The sequence below is a fragment of the Phasianus colchicus genome, chromosome 3, assembly GCF_987193195.1.
Source record: "Phasianus colchicus chromosome 3, bPhaCol1.hap1.1, whole genome shotgun sequence".
Taxonomy (NCBI): Eukaryota; Metazoa; Chordata; class Aves; order Galliformes; family Phasianidae; genus Phasianus; species Phasianus colchicus.
Window position 1 is genome coordinate 83,735,593 of NC_143438.1, and position 17,862 is coordinate 83,753,454.

The 17,862-nt window shown below is 42.8% G+C and overlaps 2 protein-coding genes across 6 annotated transcripts; one reads left to right on the forward strand and one right to left on the reverse strand.

Annotated features, from left to right (window-relative positions):
- Window positions 1-268: 268 nt before the first annotated feature.
- TATDN1 (TatD DNase domain containing 1) lies at window positions 269-13,060 on the reverse strand. Of its 5 annotated transcripts, XR_016465319.1 has the most exons (13): window positions 12,985-13,060; window positions 12,730-12,795; window positions 12,286-12,335; window positions 11,113-11,176; window positions 9,685-9,828; window positions 9,545-9,587; window positions 6,906-6,991; window positions 6,610-6,650; window positions 5,139-5,215; window positions 4,430-4,500; window positions 3,426-3,552; window positions 537-634; window positions 269-372 (listed from the first exon to the last, which is right to left on the reverse strand). XR_016465319.1 is itself a non-coding variant. In XM_031591210.2 (12 exons), the coding sequence occupies exons 1-12, from the start codon at window positions 13,028-13,030 to the stop codon at window positions 270-272; spliced, it is 918 nt and encodes a 305-aa protein (XP_031447070.2). In that variant the 5' UTR covers window positions 13,031-13,060; the 3' UTR covers window position 269. The 5 variants fall into 5 exon arrangements, 4 of the variants coding, with proteins under 4 accessions (XP_031447070.2, XP_089994103.1, XP_031447069.2 ...); XM_031591210.2 differs by lacking the exon at window positions 537-634; XM_090137977.1 differs by having other exon boundaries at window positions 269-634.
- On the forward strand, window positions 13,005-16,535 carry NDUFB9 (NADH:ubiquinone oxidoreductase subunit B9). Its single transcript, XM_031591212.2, has 4 exons — window positions 13,005-13,164; window positions 13,362-13,554; window positions 15,230-15,343; window positions 16,293-16,535. The coding sequence occupies exons 1-4, from the start codon at window positions 13,079-13,081 to the stop codon at window positions 16,422-16,424; spliced, it is 525 nt and encodes a 174-aa protein (XP_031447072.1). The 5' UTR covers window positions 13,005-13,078; the 3' UTR covers window positions 16,425-16,535.
- Window positions 16,536-17,862: the final 1,327 nt, after the last annotated feature.

The following is a 17,862-nucleotide window of genomic DNA, read 5'->3' on the forward strand; positions in this document are numbered from 1 at the left end:
CAGCAGCCTGGTATTCATTTTGCAATGTGTGCAGGTATTAACAAGAGCTGCTAGCTTAGGCTATTTTAGAAACTGATCCCGACTCTTGATGAAAAGGAAATAGGGCTAGGAAACTGTACCAATGCAGACCACCTTTTTCAAAATCAGCTTTAATCTTGTACAAAAAGCACTACATATTGGCTTCTGTTGATAAGAACTTGCAGATATGATCAGTCTTAAATTTTTGCAATATATTTACTAAAGTTACGTTGAATAAATGTAAGAAAACTTTATATATTTGGAAAGAAGACTTTAATAGTGTTGTTATATAGAGTATTGGCCAACTCGAGTGGGTCATCTTCTCTTACCGCTGCCATAATTTCCAGTATTTGACTAAAAAAAAAAAATTATTGATATTAGACTCTGAAAATCAGTACTGAATATACATCAGAGTGTCACATCTGTATGTACATGAGTAACTAAGATTAACCTGGAATAAAAACCTAATATGAGAGCAACAGGGTGAGATACTCTGATATGGAAACAGCTTCACTTACTAAAGTCAGTAACTTCTATTCCCTGGTCGCTGGTTGCTCACTGGTACAGATTCATCTTTGGTCTTTTGACTCTTGTTCAGAGGTAATTAAACAGCTTTCTGTTCCAAAGAAAGTGTCATTTTGTGCATGTCTTTATCAGTGGTCTTGACTTTTCAGACTGAAATTCATTAACCTCCTGTCAAGGTTAAAGCGGCACTATAAACAAGTTGGTTTATGGCAAAGCTTAAATTCCAGCTATAACCGTAACAGGTTACCTCTACCGGGACAGCTCAGTTCTGCTTTCTCTTTCTCTAGATTAACTGTGATGGATACGCTCAGATGTTAGTAGAAGATGCTAAATAAGCACTTTTAGAAGGCCTGGAGCTTTGGTAGAATCCAGGAAAAGGAGGCAAAAGGAAGGTAAAGACTAGTATTAAGACTCAGTAAGAGCAAACCAAGCCACAGCCCCTTCTTATTTACTTAATTTTCTGTCACTGAAATACAAGAAAAACTCTGTATCTTCTGTACAATTCTTTTCTAGCAGTAGGAAAAAAACCAAACTTCCTTGTGGTGAAGATGAAGGACCTTAACTTTAGCAGTGTGGTTTGGGTTTTGGATTTTTGCCTCAACTCAGGCAATAGTTAAACTTCTTTTCAAGGAAAACAGTAGAAAAAGTTGCTCCTAACTATTCCTGAAATGCCAGTATTCTCCTAGATGAAGAATTAAGAGCATTTCATGCTCGTGTCTTGCAGCCAAAAGGCTTCTTTATTTAAGAGTATTTTCAAGAGAAGATGGGATAAGATTAGGCCTACATAGAAATGATAATTCCAAGTACCCTGAGTGTCAGCCCTGAAGAGCTTTGGGAGGGCTTACAGGTACTTGTCCCCACTTAGTTGTAGTGGGAATGTGATGTTTTACTACAATACTGTATGAAAGCTGCAGGAGGAAAAAAAAAAAAAAGCCTCTGGTGGATAAAGTTTCCACAAAAATAGCTTCCAAGGTGTGTATAACAGCTCTTAATACACATTAATATATAGGTATCACCATCAAAATTAAAAGCTGTCTTCCCCAATCTTGCACCACCACCAAAGAAAGACAAGTGGAAAAACCCTCCTGCCAACTGAGCTATATTAAACAGTATATGTACCCTAAATATTAAATATAGTTTGTGGCCTCATGCTAACTTTCCTCTCACAACAGATCATGCTGCTTGAGAAGTCACAAAATGCCAACTCTCACTGTACTTCCTCAGGCTTACGACATTCTCAAGTTACTAATCTACTACTAGTAATGGTTATAATTAATTTTAAAAGGACAGTATTTTTGAAATAAGGTTGAGTTAAACAAGGCTCTTGTTTAATTAACAACAAAAAAGCCACAGTACAGCACCCACGTATTGCTGTAGGACAGGCACCCGGTACTGCCAGTGCTGGGGTTTCTGAAGCACTGTGATGAGCTGCACGTCGGGCAGCAGACAAACACAGGATGGTGTAACAGACACACCTGCCACAGCAGCCTTGTTCAAGCAGCAGGAGAGGTCATCAACTCTTGTGAGGCAAAAAAAACGTTCTCAGTTGATCTCTTCTGCATTCATGGACTGACCTCAGAAAGTCTAAAATTCTGATGTGGCCCTTCTGTCCTTCTACATGCAGTTTGCATTCAAAAATAATGAGTTTTGAGGAGTATTACAGGGCAACATCACTGCATTAAGATGTATTTTGAGCCCTGGTGGAGTAGCCATGGCAACTGAAACCATGCTTTAGCATGATCAGCAGTCTCCAAAGTTTCTTCAAGCCTACAACAGCAGCATTCCCTTCAGTTCTCACATACGCTCTTGTTTAGACACTTCAAATTCCTACAGTCTTTAGTAGTATTCTGAGAAGTATTTAGAAATTAGTTCCAGACAGGTACTTTACACATAGAAACACATACAGATTTCACAGCAAATGAAGATCTGATCAAGTAAATAGGCTTTGCATCTGACTATGTACAGCTGTGAACTTTGCTGCACTGAGAAGTCATTCATGTACTTCAGCACAAGAAACTTTCCTCATTCCTTCTTTTCAAGGAGCTGTAACAAGAATGATAGCACCAACTGCCCTAAGCAACCAATGAGACTTTGCTAGCAGTTGTGAAAATTCATAGATTTCACCTACCAATGCTATTTAATGGAGATAACATTTTCACTAAAACAATAATACATTTTCCTGCTTTTCCTACCTCTGGGAGGATGCAATCTGAGGATGTAGCAGAAAACAGGTGTTCTGTACGTTCAGGCTGTGACTCCAGCAGCCCCTAGAGCTTTCTCTTACTATTCTCTACATTGACTACTGTTACTCATATCTAATCCTCACAAGATCAAACATTTGTTCCAGCATCATAGCAGAATGAAGGAAGGACCCTTAACCAAGTTCACATGATGGCATCCTTTACCACAGGCACAGCGAGGCCTGAAGGGAACTGGGAGAAGCCCTATCAACGCCGTTTCTGTCTACTCCCTGTCTTTGCACTGTCACTCTTCACAGGACAGCACAGCTCCAGTGCTGTATCAGTTTTAAACATAACTGCAACTGACTGAAGTTTATTCAAGTGAGTTTACTTTACTGGGCTTAACCCATTCTTCAGCATACAGAGTGAAAAGAAAGAGTTGGTACTGGTTTCATTTTCATTCAGAATTGTTGAAATGGAAAAAATTAAGTCCTTAACATATACATACATATATATATATATATATATATATATATATATATATATATATAAATATATATATTTACAACCAATTAAGTAATACCTTGCATACTTAAATACATTTAAATTCATTTCTATTTACTATTTTTTCTGTGAACTGTTGCTTTTTCTTCCCCCTGTGAATCTAAAATATTTTATGTAATCCTACAGGAGTGCACTTACATTATATGGCAGGGCTCATTCCTGTCCTTCAGGCAGTGCCCCATTTCCCATTTCTTTTTGGTAGGAAATGTAGTTTTTACGTATTTGGATCCAGCATGAGAATTTTTCACTCCACACCAGGGTGCATCTAGTTTCATTTGAAAAACAGAATTGAGAGCATGCAATCACTTGAGAATACCATGAGATGGCTTAATCAACTACATCCACAGACATTAGTTCTCACTATCTCTTTTGAGGAATGACTTGAAGAGATTGGGGTAATTTAATATTTGAACAATCTTTGCATTTTTATACCATTGTCTTAAGGAGTTTACCTTTTAAAATACCATACAATAATGCATACCGCTAATCTCTGACATAACAAGATGCATGCACTGCATCTGTTCCAAAGAAATTTCCAATATTTTTTAACGTTTGTGCTTCGTAAGTAAATTGGTTAAAAGCACTCAGGCAGTTTGCTTTTTTTTTCAGATTCAGAAATTCCAATAAATACAGCATTTTTAACTGTCAGTTCCTCTCACGTGAAGCGCACGTGCAAAGAAATCCCACACTGTGAAGTTACAGCTCATCAGCCCAAGAGGGGAATGTGAGCCTTCTCCCACAGTACTCCATTTAAAGAGCTGTTGTTTCCAGTTGACATTACAGCTGCCACTGGCAGGACTTCAACCACTGCCCTGTCTGGCATTTCTCCAGCAAGCTGCACTTTAAAAGACAGTTGAGCAGGACTTCAGTATTTAAATACAACTGAAAATGCAGGCTTGTCAGTGTACCCTTTCCACCTTCCCCTGTTACACTGGCGACTGACAGGGAGCTCCTTCCTTCCAGCAGAAAGCTGACAAGGAGTATTCAGAGAGCCCACAGCCCTCCAAAACAGAGCAATGGGCAGTCCGTTCTCTGCTCCTGCCTCCTTCCTCTCAGGCCTGCCTTATCACTGCTGTGCAAGCATATCATGTTGCCCAACAGCATTTAAGTCACAAACTGCTGACCAAGATATAAAATCTTACCAGTCTCTATCATTAATCTTTCACTAGGAATTGATTTCAGCGCTTCCAAGTTGGCTTCTGTTTTCAATGAACTAGAAAAATAAAAAGTGTGTACAAGTCATTACTTTGCCTGTTGAAGTATTTTATAGCAAAAGCAGCCTCCTAAACAATTTGAAGAAAATTTGCTTTATTTTTTTTTTTTAAATGCTGCCTTTAAATTCAAACTTTGCACTTAGCAGCAAACATGGAGTTACTGGGGAAGCTGGTTTGCCCTGGGGAGCACACAGAGCCCACCTGCCCAGCCTCAGCTACCCGTGCCACTGAGACAGCCAAAACTGGCTGGCAGCCGGCTGACTGCTGGCTGTGTGACCAGCAGATAAAGCTCATCAGGTGACATCTGCATTACTCCTATATTTGACATGGTAACTGAAAACTATACTGGTTTTTTTCATGATCTTACAGTAAGACTGCTTCCACACTCTATCACTTTATTCATTTCCAAACGAGGATTGACTGGAGGGTAGTAGGAAGGACCCCACACCAGATTAACTTGCTGAGTGGTGAGTTAAGAACTTTTTGTAGCTGAAAGATTAATGAGTGCAATTCTAAATCTGTCAGATGATTAAGGGCCTATTGAGCTTTGAAAACTTGACCTCGTTGTTTAAAAGAAACTAATGAGTTCATTGCAGCTGCCATTTTAAAATAGCTTTATTTCCTGCGAGGAACTTACCAGCCATTTATTCCAATGTAAAGATCCAAATCTATTATAGCTGCTGCTTCTTCCTTTGTGCCATCAAAAGAATGAACCTACAATCAATATAAATGCATATGCAGGTGTGTAATACACAGACTTAATTTAAAGCTCCAATCATTTAAAATCATACGGTAGTATTGACTCGCGTCATAAATACCTTTCAATGGAATGCATTACGCATGTTTTCAAACAAAGATGGGACATAGCTCATCTCATTCTGAACTGAGGCAAAGCTCAGGCTGAGGTCACTGGAATGCTGCAACAAAACCAGTTATCACGTTTCATGAGTGATTAATGTAGGAAAGGTCTATGCTGTGATACTGCTTACAGCCCACAAATTTTCTGTAGCCAATACCTGAAATCTGGGAGGTCACATGCAGTAAGCAATGCTGCATGTGCTTAGTTTTTACATTCTTGCCTTGGTATTCCCTAGAGGACACTGTCAGAGTAAGAACTGGAATTACTTTCAGCACAGATTTTAGCCCAAAGGAACCCGACAGCCTCCTGGTCATCCTAAGGACAAGAGGCAAGCGACAGGTCATGAGGTGTGAAGTGTAACCCATGTGGAAGCTGTGGTCCCTGAAGGGAGCAAAGAGAGCACCCACTTCCCCATGCAGGCAGAGGAACAACCAGCAGCAGAGGGTACTCTGTGTGTCTCTGCTTGTTACCAGCTATGCAGGACTGAAGGAAGGAGTGACCACTCAGTGTAACTTAAGGGCTTGGGGAAAGGTTTTGTGGTACAAATGGGGAAACTTGGGGACTGAGACATTTAGACCAGTTGTGGTCTGACACAAGCAGGATACAATAACCCAAGTCTTTATTACTTTTGGAAAACCACAGCATAATGGGAAGCTGAAAGAGAACTGCTGGACTTCCTTAATCATTTCATCTGAAGTTTCTTCCTGCTATGTGTTTGAATTAAAATACATGATCTGAATATCTAAAGACAGAAAGCAATCAGAAGATACATCTGGATGTAATTTAAAAATCATGTCTGATGTCAGAAGCAAATGTTTGAGGTTACAGCTCCCACTGGGAACACACATCCAAATTATCTGTGGTCTGGAGGCACTGCAGTTACAGGCACCGTAGAATTGGGAAGAGGCCAATGTCAATTAGAAGGTGCTTAAACTGTCCTTCTGCTAGGCCAAGAAAAACTGGTCATGTCAGCTCAGAGCCATGTCTCAGCCTATCCTCTTCCCTTGCAACATAAAACTGTTGAATAAGCAACAAAAATAAAAATACTGAAATAATACAGATTTTTTTTTTTTTTTAAGTGGATTGGATTGCAAATTTGTAATAGCTGAAAACAACCAACAGGAAGCCTACACAGACTCCATGGCAAACAATAAGTCACACATTAACGACGACATTCACATACATCCTCCAGCCCCACACAGATGCACATGTATGTAAAAATGAACGCCACACCAAAGCCCATACTTACCACTCCTCCAACAAATCGATCTCTGTTTCTTCTCATTATGTCTGCAACATGAAGAGTAAAAACATAAGGTGGTTTTGTAACAGACAAAGGTGAAAGATCCCTGTTTTTCACACAGGGTGGTGATACACTGGAACAGGCTGCCCAAGACGGGTGGTTGGCAGCCCTGCACATAGCAGGGGGGTTGAAACTAGATGATCATTATGGTCCTTTTCAACCCAGGCCATTCTATGATTCAGGTTTCCAGATTTTTCATATTCAGAATTCGTTACTGCTTGAAACCCTCATGCAACACCCACCTAAAAATTCAGCGTGTGAGTTTCTGCAGTGAAGAAACATGGGCAGTCTTGTTTGCTCTGCCAAGTCAAACTGTTTTTCAAAGTATCTGTAAAATAAAAATCATTTTTAAGCAGAAATTCAGTCGAAGACTTAATGAAAGACAGCAGAACAGTTTTTCCAGCGCTTGTACATTTTGGTCCTCCAGAGCTAATTACGAATCGATGGATTTGCCACGCAGAAGCTATCATCCATTCAACAATTTAAGCATTCACGTTTAAAAGAAATTTTTTGCTGCAGGATATTCATGCAGCAGTGATGAGCACAGATAAGAAGTGGCCAAGAGCATCAATACTGGAAGAACGCATACACATATATGCTGAGCACATACCCCTGAGTAGTGTGGGTGCTGGTGGAGTTGGGTTTTATTTATTTTTAATGACAGAGGAACTGCCAGTTCTCTCCACAAGGTTCTGAAATGCCAGGGATAGAAGAGAGTGTCTATCACACAGAGACTGCTATTTCAAGAAGTATTTGTAAAAAGCGTGGGGGTGGGTGAGGGAGCACAGTGCAGAATTCTATAGCCCTGAATGGCCCAAATTAGTCCTCAGAGTTGGCAAAGTAACAATGCAGAGTTTTTTTCTGCTCTTCCACAAAGGTCAGCCTTGTCTTTCTTGGGACGAAACAAATACCAGCACCACGCATCTTCTGCCCTGTTTTGCACATTGTCTTCACTCTTTCCCATTCCTCAGTGGTTCTCCCTCCTTTGCTTGCATGCCTGTATCCTCTCCTTTTCACTCATTTTTATTCCTTTCCTACCTCCTATTTCAGTATTCCCCTTGAAGGAGCAGTAACAGCGAGGCAGCCATCTATGAAGACAAAGACGTGGGACGGAGGGCAGGTAACCAGGTAGCCAGTTCCCCAGTGCAGTTTCTAAAGTTAGAACTAGTGAGTACCAGTTTAACCTTGTCTCCAGTAACCTGCTGCTAGTTCTGATCTCACAATATTATTACTTAGTTTCTCTGTCTTCCATGCTACACTCAGGCATGAGAATTAGAAATGCTTCTCTAATGCTCCTCACAATTTTCTTTGTAGTTGGACACTGTGCATAGTCTAGATTGACTAAAATCCAAATTTAATTGCAATTCACGATTTGCAGCTTAAATAGCTACAGTTGCTTGATTACTGGTGTTTTGTTTTTTTTTTTTTAAACAGCTCTTTTCATTCTTCAGGCTTACTATGAAAATGAGGTTTTAGAGACTGAGCAAATAATCCCCATAAGTAACTACTGGCTGATGTAACCTTTTACCCACAAAACCACTACTCTTTTTCAAAGCTGAGAGGGGGGCAATGCAAGCTTCTTCCTTATCTAGCTACAGTGAAGCCCATCAAATCACGTGCTGCTATGTGCCCTGTGGAAGAGAATGAGGAAGTCGACAGGGAAGTTCCTAGATAAAAAAGAACAAAACACAAAAAAACAGGAAAGAGAAACTCTGGAAAAGTGGAAAGAAACCTGACATATGGTGATTAGAACATAACAGTGTAAATCATCAGGATGTCAAACCTTACAAGTTACACTACTTAAGGTATGGCTTTTTTTTGTTGGGTGAGAGCCAGACCATTGGCTACGTCTGTTTCTCCTCAATAATGTTTGAAAACATTCTTGCTTGTTACTTTGCAGATTTAGTATTGACCACAAAGTTCAAATGCTCTGGCATTTTCAGTTTGGGGATCACAGCATTAACACAAATAAACACAGATAAAGCAAATTTGGCCATGCAGAAGCAGATCTCCAGAAAAGCAACTTGGGATTCACGTATGAGTAATAGTATATTTGTTTTGTCTATTTCAAAGAGCTCTTAGAAACTAGGTTTATGTATTTTGTTCTGTCTAATCTGGGGAATTGTCTAATTTGCAGTACTACATTCATACAATAAAAGACATCATTAACTCCCTACTGATTACTGGTGGCAACTAGGAAAATATACAACTAACCACTGCCCCCTAGTGACTAATTCTACCCATAACAGCAACCTGCAACAATTCATGAGTCTCCTTTCATTGGAATTTCTCCCTTGCCCCTTCCACCACCCACCTTCTCTCACAAAGAGAACTGCAGACAAAGACTGTCAGTACAAGAACGCAGGCTGATGTTAGGGGCTGTGGGAGCTCCTTTCACTCAGTATGACTGCTGTGTTTATTACTTCAAACTACCGATCTCTCCAGGTCCTCAGATGAACATATCAGCCCTCAATTATCTCAGCTAAAGCTGCCCTTAGTAAGAGCTTCCTTCTCTCCACTGCTTTTGATAGTTCTGTTCCCTCCTCTATGCCTTCCACTCCAACAAACTAATTCTTCCTCCATGTACTACAGTTACATTAATTCTTTCCGAGAGCCTGCCAGACTGAGTATGAGCAAGAATGAATAGCTGCCACACCTGGAAACCCAGCAATTCTGATGGATTTTACAGGAAAGGACATGTTAAACCCACACCACGCAGAAAGCAAAATTCAGTGCTTCCTTTAAAGTCATGTTTTCTGACACAAAAAAAACCCTGCAAACTGCAAATGTCTACCTGACTAAATGCTATCTGGTAGAACACAGGAAAGAAAACATTGATGTACAGAGATACAAGTCAACTTATAGACAGCAAGTTTCTTACTTGAGTTGGATGTCCTTCGGGCAAAATTCTAATCTATCAAAATCTACAAATAGAAAGAACAAAACCCCAGTTAATTAGGGTTCAAGGACGTATATACACGTTTATATGTATGAGTACTGAAGTGCTAAGATAACACTTACCTAGGCCACATTCTCCAACTGCTATGACCTTTGTCTTATTCTTTTCAATCAGATTTTTTAATTCTGATAAATACTGCTCAGGGTTACTCTGCTCAAATTCCCCACAGCGTGTAGGGTGGCAGCCAGCTGTGCTGTAAAACATATCTAAAGCAATACATTATTAGATGGTTTTAAGAAAAAAAAAATATAATGAATTCATATAAGCTATAGCCATTATCTGTGCCTGGACATTTTTCATTACTTGTAATTTTAAAAGAAAACTCCCTCTGACCACCTTTATCTCATGTGCCTCTATGTTCATTAACTGGGACAGGATTTTGCAAGCAATGTCTGACTTACCTAGAAATCCCATCTAGATGACCTCAGTACCAAAACAAAAAGACACATTCAGTGCCTTTATGAAGAATGTAAAAGTATGGGAGGGAAATATTTGCATTTAAATATGCTTTATGCACGTAAAAATATTCATATAAATACATGTATGTACCACAAATACATAATACACACACACTTACACAAAGGCCTTAAGCAACAGGTTGGACCAGGTTACCTCCTCTGCTTCATTCCAACCTGAATTCTTTTATCATTTTCTTCTGTAAACAGTACTTTAATGTGTATAAATACACTACTTACTTAAATAGAATAAGTATTTATATTTATATAAGTAATTAGTGCAATGATAACTACCTGAAGAAAAAAGGAAGGAATACATTCCTTTTAATGGAAGGGAAAACTGGGAGGGAGATACATTCTACATCATATATCTAAATGCCTACTTCTGGAAGAGGGCCTTGTGAAAAACTGTGCTTCCAGCAGCACACATGGCTTGGTTTTTCTAAACATCTGAACTGCCTAGAAACAGAAATTAGAGTAATGATCAATCCCTTCCAACACCCAGAAATCTAAATAGCGATATAAAGCCATAGCAATGCACTCATCCCACTCTGAATCCTCATTTTCAACTTTAATCTGAAATTCTGTAAACAAGTCCAGGGGCATTTCTTTATACACTCTTAATTTAGGAGGCTCAGGGGAGACCTCATTGCACTCTACAACTTCCTGAAGGGAGGCTGTGATGACGAGGGGTTTGGTCTCTTCCCCCAGTCAGCAAACAGGACCCGAGGAAATGGCCACAAGTTCTGCCAGAGGAGGTTTAGGTTAGATATAAGGAAGAACTTTTTCTCACAGAGAGTGGTCAGGCACTGGAATGGCTGCCCAGGGAGGTGGTGCAGTTGCCATCCCTGGCAGTGTTCAAGAGGCATCTGGATGAGGAGCTACAAAATATGGTTTAGTTTGTGGTAGCAATTTGGACTAGATGATCTTGCAGGTCGTTTCCAACCTTGTGATTCTATGATTCTATGATTAATTCTGAGAGATTCTGGGCAGATTCAATTTTTGACCAACAAAAGAAGTCTGAAACAAAAATACCATTGGTCTGTGCCAGCTGCAATGCATCTCTACTGTCCTGGAGACTCCCACCTGTAATCAAAAACTGGAAAGAAGAAGTACTGTCAGGATGTTCTGCTTTGAATATCAAACAGAATGTTTAAGAAAACACTCAGAACTAAGAGTCTAGGCAGAAAACGCGACAAGACAATTATTAATGCGTATATATAACAAAGCTTCATACATCAGTAACAAAGAAGATTTCCTAAATCCCTAGGACCTAGGAAATACACCAGGTAACGAAAATGGATTATTTTTTTTTAATCAAATCACGTTATATCACCATAAATCTGCAGATACATGGACAAATATAAATATTTTCAGATAAACAGGCAAGCGAACACAGTTTGGGATGGGGCAGACTTCTGGCACTGCATGGCTCACTCCTTTAGATAAGAGGCTTTCAGCAAACTGCCAAGTGCCCACTCCTCTTGCCAAGGAGGGCTTATTTCTTTATTTCTAATACACCAACAGAATAGTTCACAACAGCATCCAATGCATTCTATTTTAACTCTTATCTCTGCCTTGATACTTTATTGAATTTAGAGATGCATACAGAGGCAGGCTGGGCTATTACAACTAAATAATGTGGTCCAGTGCAAAGAAGTTACAAGCCAGCTCACCGTCACGGAGTTTCAATATGTGTAAGCTACCATTTACTAGCAGTCATCCAGATATCTCAACCACACAAGCTTATGGGTACTTCTACCTTTTCTGCAGTCACCAATTACCTTTATGTATCAAAATATCTGCATGTTCACAGCCATCAGAGTCTTTTTTAATATTTGCCCCTGCACCAGTAACTGCAAAGTGAGAGCCACCTAAAACAGGACAGTGTAACCAATGTGGAAACTTCTGTAATGATTTGCTACGACGGGTCAGAGGAGAACATCTTCCTATTGAAAACGTGCAATTAATCATACACAACAGCACTGGATTAAAACCATTAGTGCCTAATGATCAGTGCAGATTAAAGACAAGGCTCTCTGCATGGAAGACTTTCACATTACGGTAGTGAAGCAAATTGCCATGTTTTCCTTTGTGACTTGCAGAATCATTTGTTTCAGCAGCGGAGCGCTCCAAAAACAAAATATCAGAAAGCAGGTTGAAACGTGCAAAAAAAAAAAAAAAAAAAAACCAGCTGTGAGGAATTACCTTTTTAACACCAACTTTGACAGCTCTCTCTACCACATCCAAAAGGTCATCTGCAAAAAGCACACAGAAACATCACAAACTTCCTAAGTTTCAGGAGCCAAGCGAACTTCTTTCGAACGTGAAATTACACTCACGCGGTGCCCATCACAAGAACACAAACAAACAAAAAAGACTTGGAACCAGTATTAAGAACGTCAGAACGGCGGTGTTGGGAGGAGTCCTCAGAGCCCGCCCAGCCCCGCCCCGCTACGGGAAGATTCCCGCCCAGCTCCGCTGCGCCCCAGGGTTGGGGCAGAGGTGGGGGCAGGGATGGGGGCAGGGGTGGGGACACCCGCAGCCCTGAGCAGCCGTGCCAGCCCACAGAGCTTCGTGCCTTAACACGGAGCGGACAGCCGAAAAATAAATAAATAAATATAGGAAATTCGAACACGAAGAAATACGCACCTTGATGTTTTCGCGTTCCCCTGTAGATCCCCCTGAACACGGGGTCCGTGAGGTTAACGCCGATATCTGCCAACAAAAACCCCGCAGATGTACGTGCGTTCATTCTGAGGAGCAACAACTCAAAGCGCACCTCGGGGACCCGAGGGCACCGCACTGACAGCGCCCGCCAAGCGACCCGAGCCGCCCCTCAGCGCGGCCACCTCCACACGAAGCCCCCCCCCCTCCCACACCCCGTCCCGCCGCCCCCTCCCTCACCCACGAGCCCGGCGCGGCTCATGGCGGCGGTGGCGGCGCGGCGCATGCGCGGTCCCGTCCCGTCCTTCCCGTCAGCCCCGCGGGTCCGCGAGACATGGCGGCCTACCTGACGCACCAGCAGAAGGTGCTGCGGCTGTACAAGAAGTCCCTGCGGCACTTGGAGTCCTGGTGCATCCACCGGTGAGGAGGGGAGGGCTGGCGTGGCGCTGGGAGCGGTGCCGGGCCCGGTCCCTGTGCGCTCAGCGGCTCCGCTGCGTGGTGTCCTCCGCCCTCAGCGCGGGGCGGGGAGCGGAGCGGCCGCTTCGGCCTCGGGGTCTGCGGCCCGGCACCGCCTGCGTGTGTGACGTTTGTGCCTTGTTGTGCTTAACCCCGTGTAGCGACAAGTACCGCTACTTCGCCGTCCTGCTGAGGGATCGCTTCGATCAGAACAAGGATGTGAAGGACATGGTGAAGGCGACCGAGCTGCTGAGGGCGGGCGAGGAGGAGTTCTGGGCCAACCAGCACCCCCAGCCCTACATTTTCCCCGACTCGCCCGGCGGCACGTCCTATGAGAGATACGAGTGCTACAAGGTGGGTGGGGGCTGTGGGGCTGCTGCGGTGCGGTGTGAGTATGCTGGCCGTGCTCCTCTGGGGAGAGGAAAGGGGGGTTGATCACAGGATCTCAGAACGGCTGAGGCTGGAACGGGCCTCAAAGCCCCCAACCCCTGGCTGCGTCCCACCAGCTTGGGCTGCCCATCCGACCTGGTCCTCGGTGCCTCCAGGAATGGGGCACGCGCAGCTTTCTGGGCAGCTGTGCCAGCGCCTCACCACCCTCTGAGTGTAGAATCTGTGCCTCACATCTAACCTGAATCTTCCCTCTGTTAGTTAAAGCCATTTCCCCTTGATCTGTCGCTATCTGCCCCTATAAAAAGTGGCTCTCCCTCCTGTTTATAAGCTCCCTTCAAGTACTGGAAGGTCCCAGTGAGGTCTCCCCAGATCCTTTTCTTCTCCAGACAGAACAAATACAGTTCTCTCCACCTGTCTTCATAGGAGGGGTGCTCCAGCCCTCTGATCATCTTCATGGCCCTGCTCTGGATCCTCTAACAGCTCCACATCATTCTTTTCTGGGGGCCCCAGACCTGGAGTAGTGCTGCAGGTGGAGCCTCACAAGGACAGAGTAGGGGGAGAGAATTGCCCCTCTCCCTGCTGCTGTCCCTCTGTTGATGCAGCCCAGGATGCTGTTGGCCTTTGAGGCTGCAAGCACACACTGCTTGTTCTGTAGTTTTTCATCTACCAGGACCCATGAGTCCTCAGCAGTGCTATAATAAGGCTTCAGTGAGGCTGCAGTTTGATTTACCAATATTTCTCTAATAGTGCTGTAAGTCTTACAGCTCGTATAGGAAGATGTTGCTGTGCTTGGGTGATCCTTTGACATGGAATTTGCTTTGTCAGCTTGTTTGGCTTTGCTGGGACAGCACCTGATCTTTTGGGAAGTGGCAGCTGCCCTGTAGTGGTAGCGATGCTGCCCTTGTGGCACTTGGGCCACCGTGACCCTGACCTTGCTCTACTCTTGCCAGAACTTTGGTATCAGTCAGCCTGACTTTGGGGAGCTTCTCTTCCCATAGTCCATCCTTCTTCCAGCATTTTTTAGTAATAGTAAAAATGACCATTTCCTTCAACCCATTGAAGTGCTAAGTAAGTATTTGAGGACCATCATACGTTGAGTGGTATGCTGAAAAACAGCAGAAGTGTTCTTAGAACTTCTGGAGTTTGGCTTCCAGCTCCCTTGCTGAGACTGTTCTATTCAGGAGTGGATAAACAGGATTCACAGAAAAACACGGCATTTTTTCTTCCTTGGCATTGGCTCTTTTAATGCATTACAAGAAGTCAGTACTCATCTAGAGTGTGCGTGCACCCTTTTTCTCTCAAACTTGGAAGAAAGTGCTGACACACAAGGCGATATCTGATCAGCTCCTTACAGATAAGAAGCTGCATGAGAGAAAAGAACCTGACGTGGATTCAGAGGCAGAAAAAAGAATAAGTGGAAATGGAAGAAGAGAACTTGAGCTTTATGGGCATTAGCATTGGCAGGGATAATGGTGAGAAAGAATCCAGACAGGAAAAATAAGTCAGTTGATAAATATCAGCTTCATACAGTACACAGTATTTGTAGATTTCATGTATCTTCGTGTGTGTGTGTGTGTGTGTGTGTGTGTGTGTGTAAAATAAGACTGTTGTGTTTTGGTTCTGTTTTTTTTTCTAACAGCTTCCTGAATGGTGCTTGGATTACTGGCATCCTTCTGAGAAAGCAATGTATCCTGATTACTTTGCCAAGAGAGAGCAGTGGAAGAAGCTGCAGCGGGAAAGCTGGGAGAAAGAGGTCAGTGTTTGCTCGGTGCCAAATGAAACTTCTTTAGTAAGCATTTGAGTGACATGTAGCTCTGTTCTTGGGAAATATTTAAAGTGAGAATGCTGAGCACCTGCTGTGGTTTGCCTTAAGCTGTGCTTTGTTAGAACATTTATCAGCGTGAAATGCTGGCATGGCTAAAATCGCATACGCAAATCTCAGCATTATTGCTTCTTCAAGGCTGAGGAGGGAACTGCAAGTTAGAGCTGAACCTGCAGCCGTGGGGTAAGGGATTGATGACCAAAGAATTTCTCTTCACCTGTTGGGAAGCTCTGGATGCTTTCTGGTTGCAGCTTTGCAGATGACTTGCCCCAGTTTGCATCATGTTGGAATCTAGGCTGATTTCTGGTCAACTTAAATTGAACTTCTATTGGACAAAGTTGATAGAATAATTAAAATGTAGAGAAATAATTGAATTGTATGTAATGTGATGTTTTTTGAGAATTAACGCAGTGGCAGCCAGCACTTACCACTGCTTATAGAAACCTACGTTAATAACACCTGTATGGCTGCTGGGGGCATGCAGAAATGGGTTTCCTACTGACTTGTATGGAAGGTTTTTAGGACTTGAAATTAACGGTGGCTTTCAAAGCAGTGAGAGAACGCAGTCTATTTAATTTAGTAATGCTAGACATAAATTATAAGAAAATAATGACCTTTTAAGTAAAAATCTGCTTGTAAACCACTCTTCACTCTTGAAAATTCTTTCTTAGTTAGGTAATAGGAGCCTGCAATGCTTACTGAGTTTGTAAGTGAATAGTGAGAAGCATTAAACCTGTCAGTCAGCCAAAGGCCTTGCTGCTGTCCTTTCCTCCCAAAACAGGGATCGGTTCCACCTGCTACTGGGGTGCTGAAAACTGCAGTATTGAAATGGGATTATCTGCACTAAAGTGGTTTGGTTTTTTTTTTTTCCTTCTTCTAGGTGAAGCAGTTAGAAGAAGAAACTCCAGCTGATGGCCCGAAAACTGAAGCTTTGCCTCCTGCTCGCAAGGAAGGGCATCTGCCACCGCTGTGGTGGCATTATGTGACAAGACCCCGTGAAATTCCCATGTGAAAGCATTACTGCATGCAACAATTGAAGTGATAAATCTCCAGTAGGCAGTAGGTATGCCAGTGAACATGTTACTGTAATGCATAATAAAGCCAACTGAAGTGAAACAAGGCATTTTTGTGATATGCTGTTCTACTGTACCATGGATGTGCTTTCAGATTGGGCAGTGTAGAATAGATGACTGTTAACAGTGACAATATAAACCTAGAGCCAGCACTGACCGGCCAGTGGAGGAGTCTTCATGGGATATTGACACCAGTGATTTTTAGAATGCTGAATGGTTATTGGAATTTATTTTGCATCTTTCATGGGGAGCTGGAAAAACTCCTGAGACTGAAAAAGTGGCTGTGTAAATTCATATTCCCAGAGAAAGAATGTAAACCTAAAGGGGCAGGAGAAGCAGACTTACTGGGGAATGAGTTCCAGCTATAAGCAACTGAACACAGCAACTGAGGCTGGACTCCATTTCCCACTGTGGAGGGGGTGGGAGGGAAGTGGGCCTGGATGAAAAATTAATGAGCAACCTGTACCAGACTGATACCTTGGACTGTGCTGTTAAATACAGGCATTTGTTTTATAGCTGGAGCTCTGAGGTAATGCTAGCAACACACATGGCTTTTGGCTGCTTTTGGAGTGAGGGTTTTTCTAACCTTGCTGGAGAACAAAGACTTACTGCCTGCCCTCCCTAACTCACTGTGCTCGTATAAGTTTCCAACTGTTTATTAAGGACTAAACGTCTTCAGCTCTGCAGTTCAGCATATCACTCATCTCTCACCTGTTCACCTACTGGGCACAGAGCTGCTTTGTTTCACCCTTGGGTACTGGTGCAGGTGTTTGTACACAGTGAGCATTCCAAGGTTATGGGCTTTTAATACAGGCTCTGCTATACCAGAATGTCACTTGGCTACGTTACAAGTGCCAGTTTGCTTTAGAGGCCACTTGCACTCGCCTGAGTATAAAAGACTACAAACAGATGCAGGCAAAAGTCACGAGGAATACAAACTCATGGGGTGAAACCCTGCTCAGTGTCTGACCTGAGCAGTCAGCAGACACACACACACCCTTCACTTCTGTTTGGGCAAATGTCAGCTCACAAACACCCTGCTCCCTGTGCCTTGCTATCCCCCCCAAATCCTGTGTTTTGCTCGCTTATCAACCAGCTATGTAAGAAGTGATGCAAACAGGAAATACTTCATGTGTGATTTTGCACCCTCCATCCCAATCAGTCATCCAACCACTTTGTTGTTGCTGTAGGACAGAGCAAGAAGTCCCTCCTGACTTCTGCAGACCCCTGAGATGGTCTGGCTGCCCCCCCTTACCCCAACGGCTACTCCATATGGCAGCACTGACGGTTGGACTGGATTGTCTTAGTGGTCTCTTCCAACTTTAACAAACCGTTCTATGATTTAAAGGCTGAACAAATCCAAGTCCTCCATCGCCC

Coding starts and splice junctions, on each gene's coding strand:
- NDUFB9 (XM_031591212.2), top strand. CDS start 13,079: ATGGCGGCCTACCTGACGCACCAGCAGAAGGTGCTGCGGCTGTACAAG. Junction 13,165..13,361: donor GAGTCCTGGTGCATCCACCG/GTGAGGAGGGGA, acceptor AACCCCGTGTAG/CGACAAGTACCGCTACTTCG. Junction 13,555..15,229: donor AGAGATACGAGTGCTACAAG/GTGGGTGGGGGC, acceptor TTTTTCTAACAG/CTTCCTGAATGGTGCTTGGA.
- TATDN1 (XM_031591210.2), bottom strand. CDS start 13,030: ATGCGCCGCGCCGCCACCGCCGCCATGAGCCGCGCCGGGCTCGTGG. Junction 12,336..12,729: donor GGGAACGCGAAAACATCAAG/GTGCGTATTTCT, acceptor TGCTTTTTGCAG/ATGACCTTTTGGATGTGGTA. Junction 3,553..4,429: donor AAGATTAATGATAGAGACTG/GTAAGATTTTAT, acceptor AAATGAAACTAG/ATGCACCCTGGTGTGGAGTG.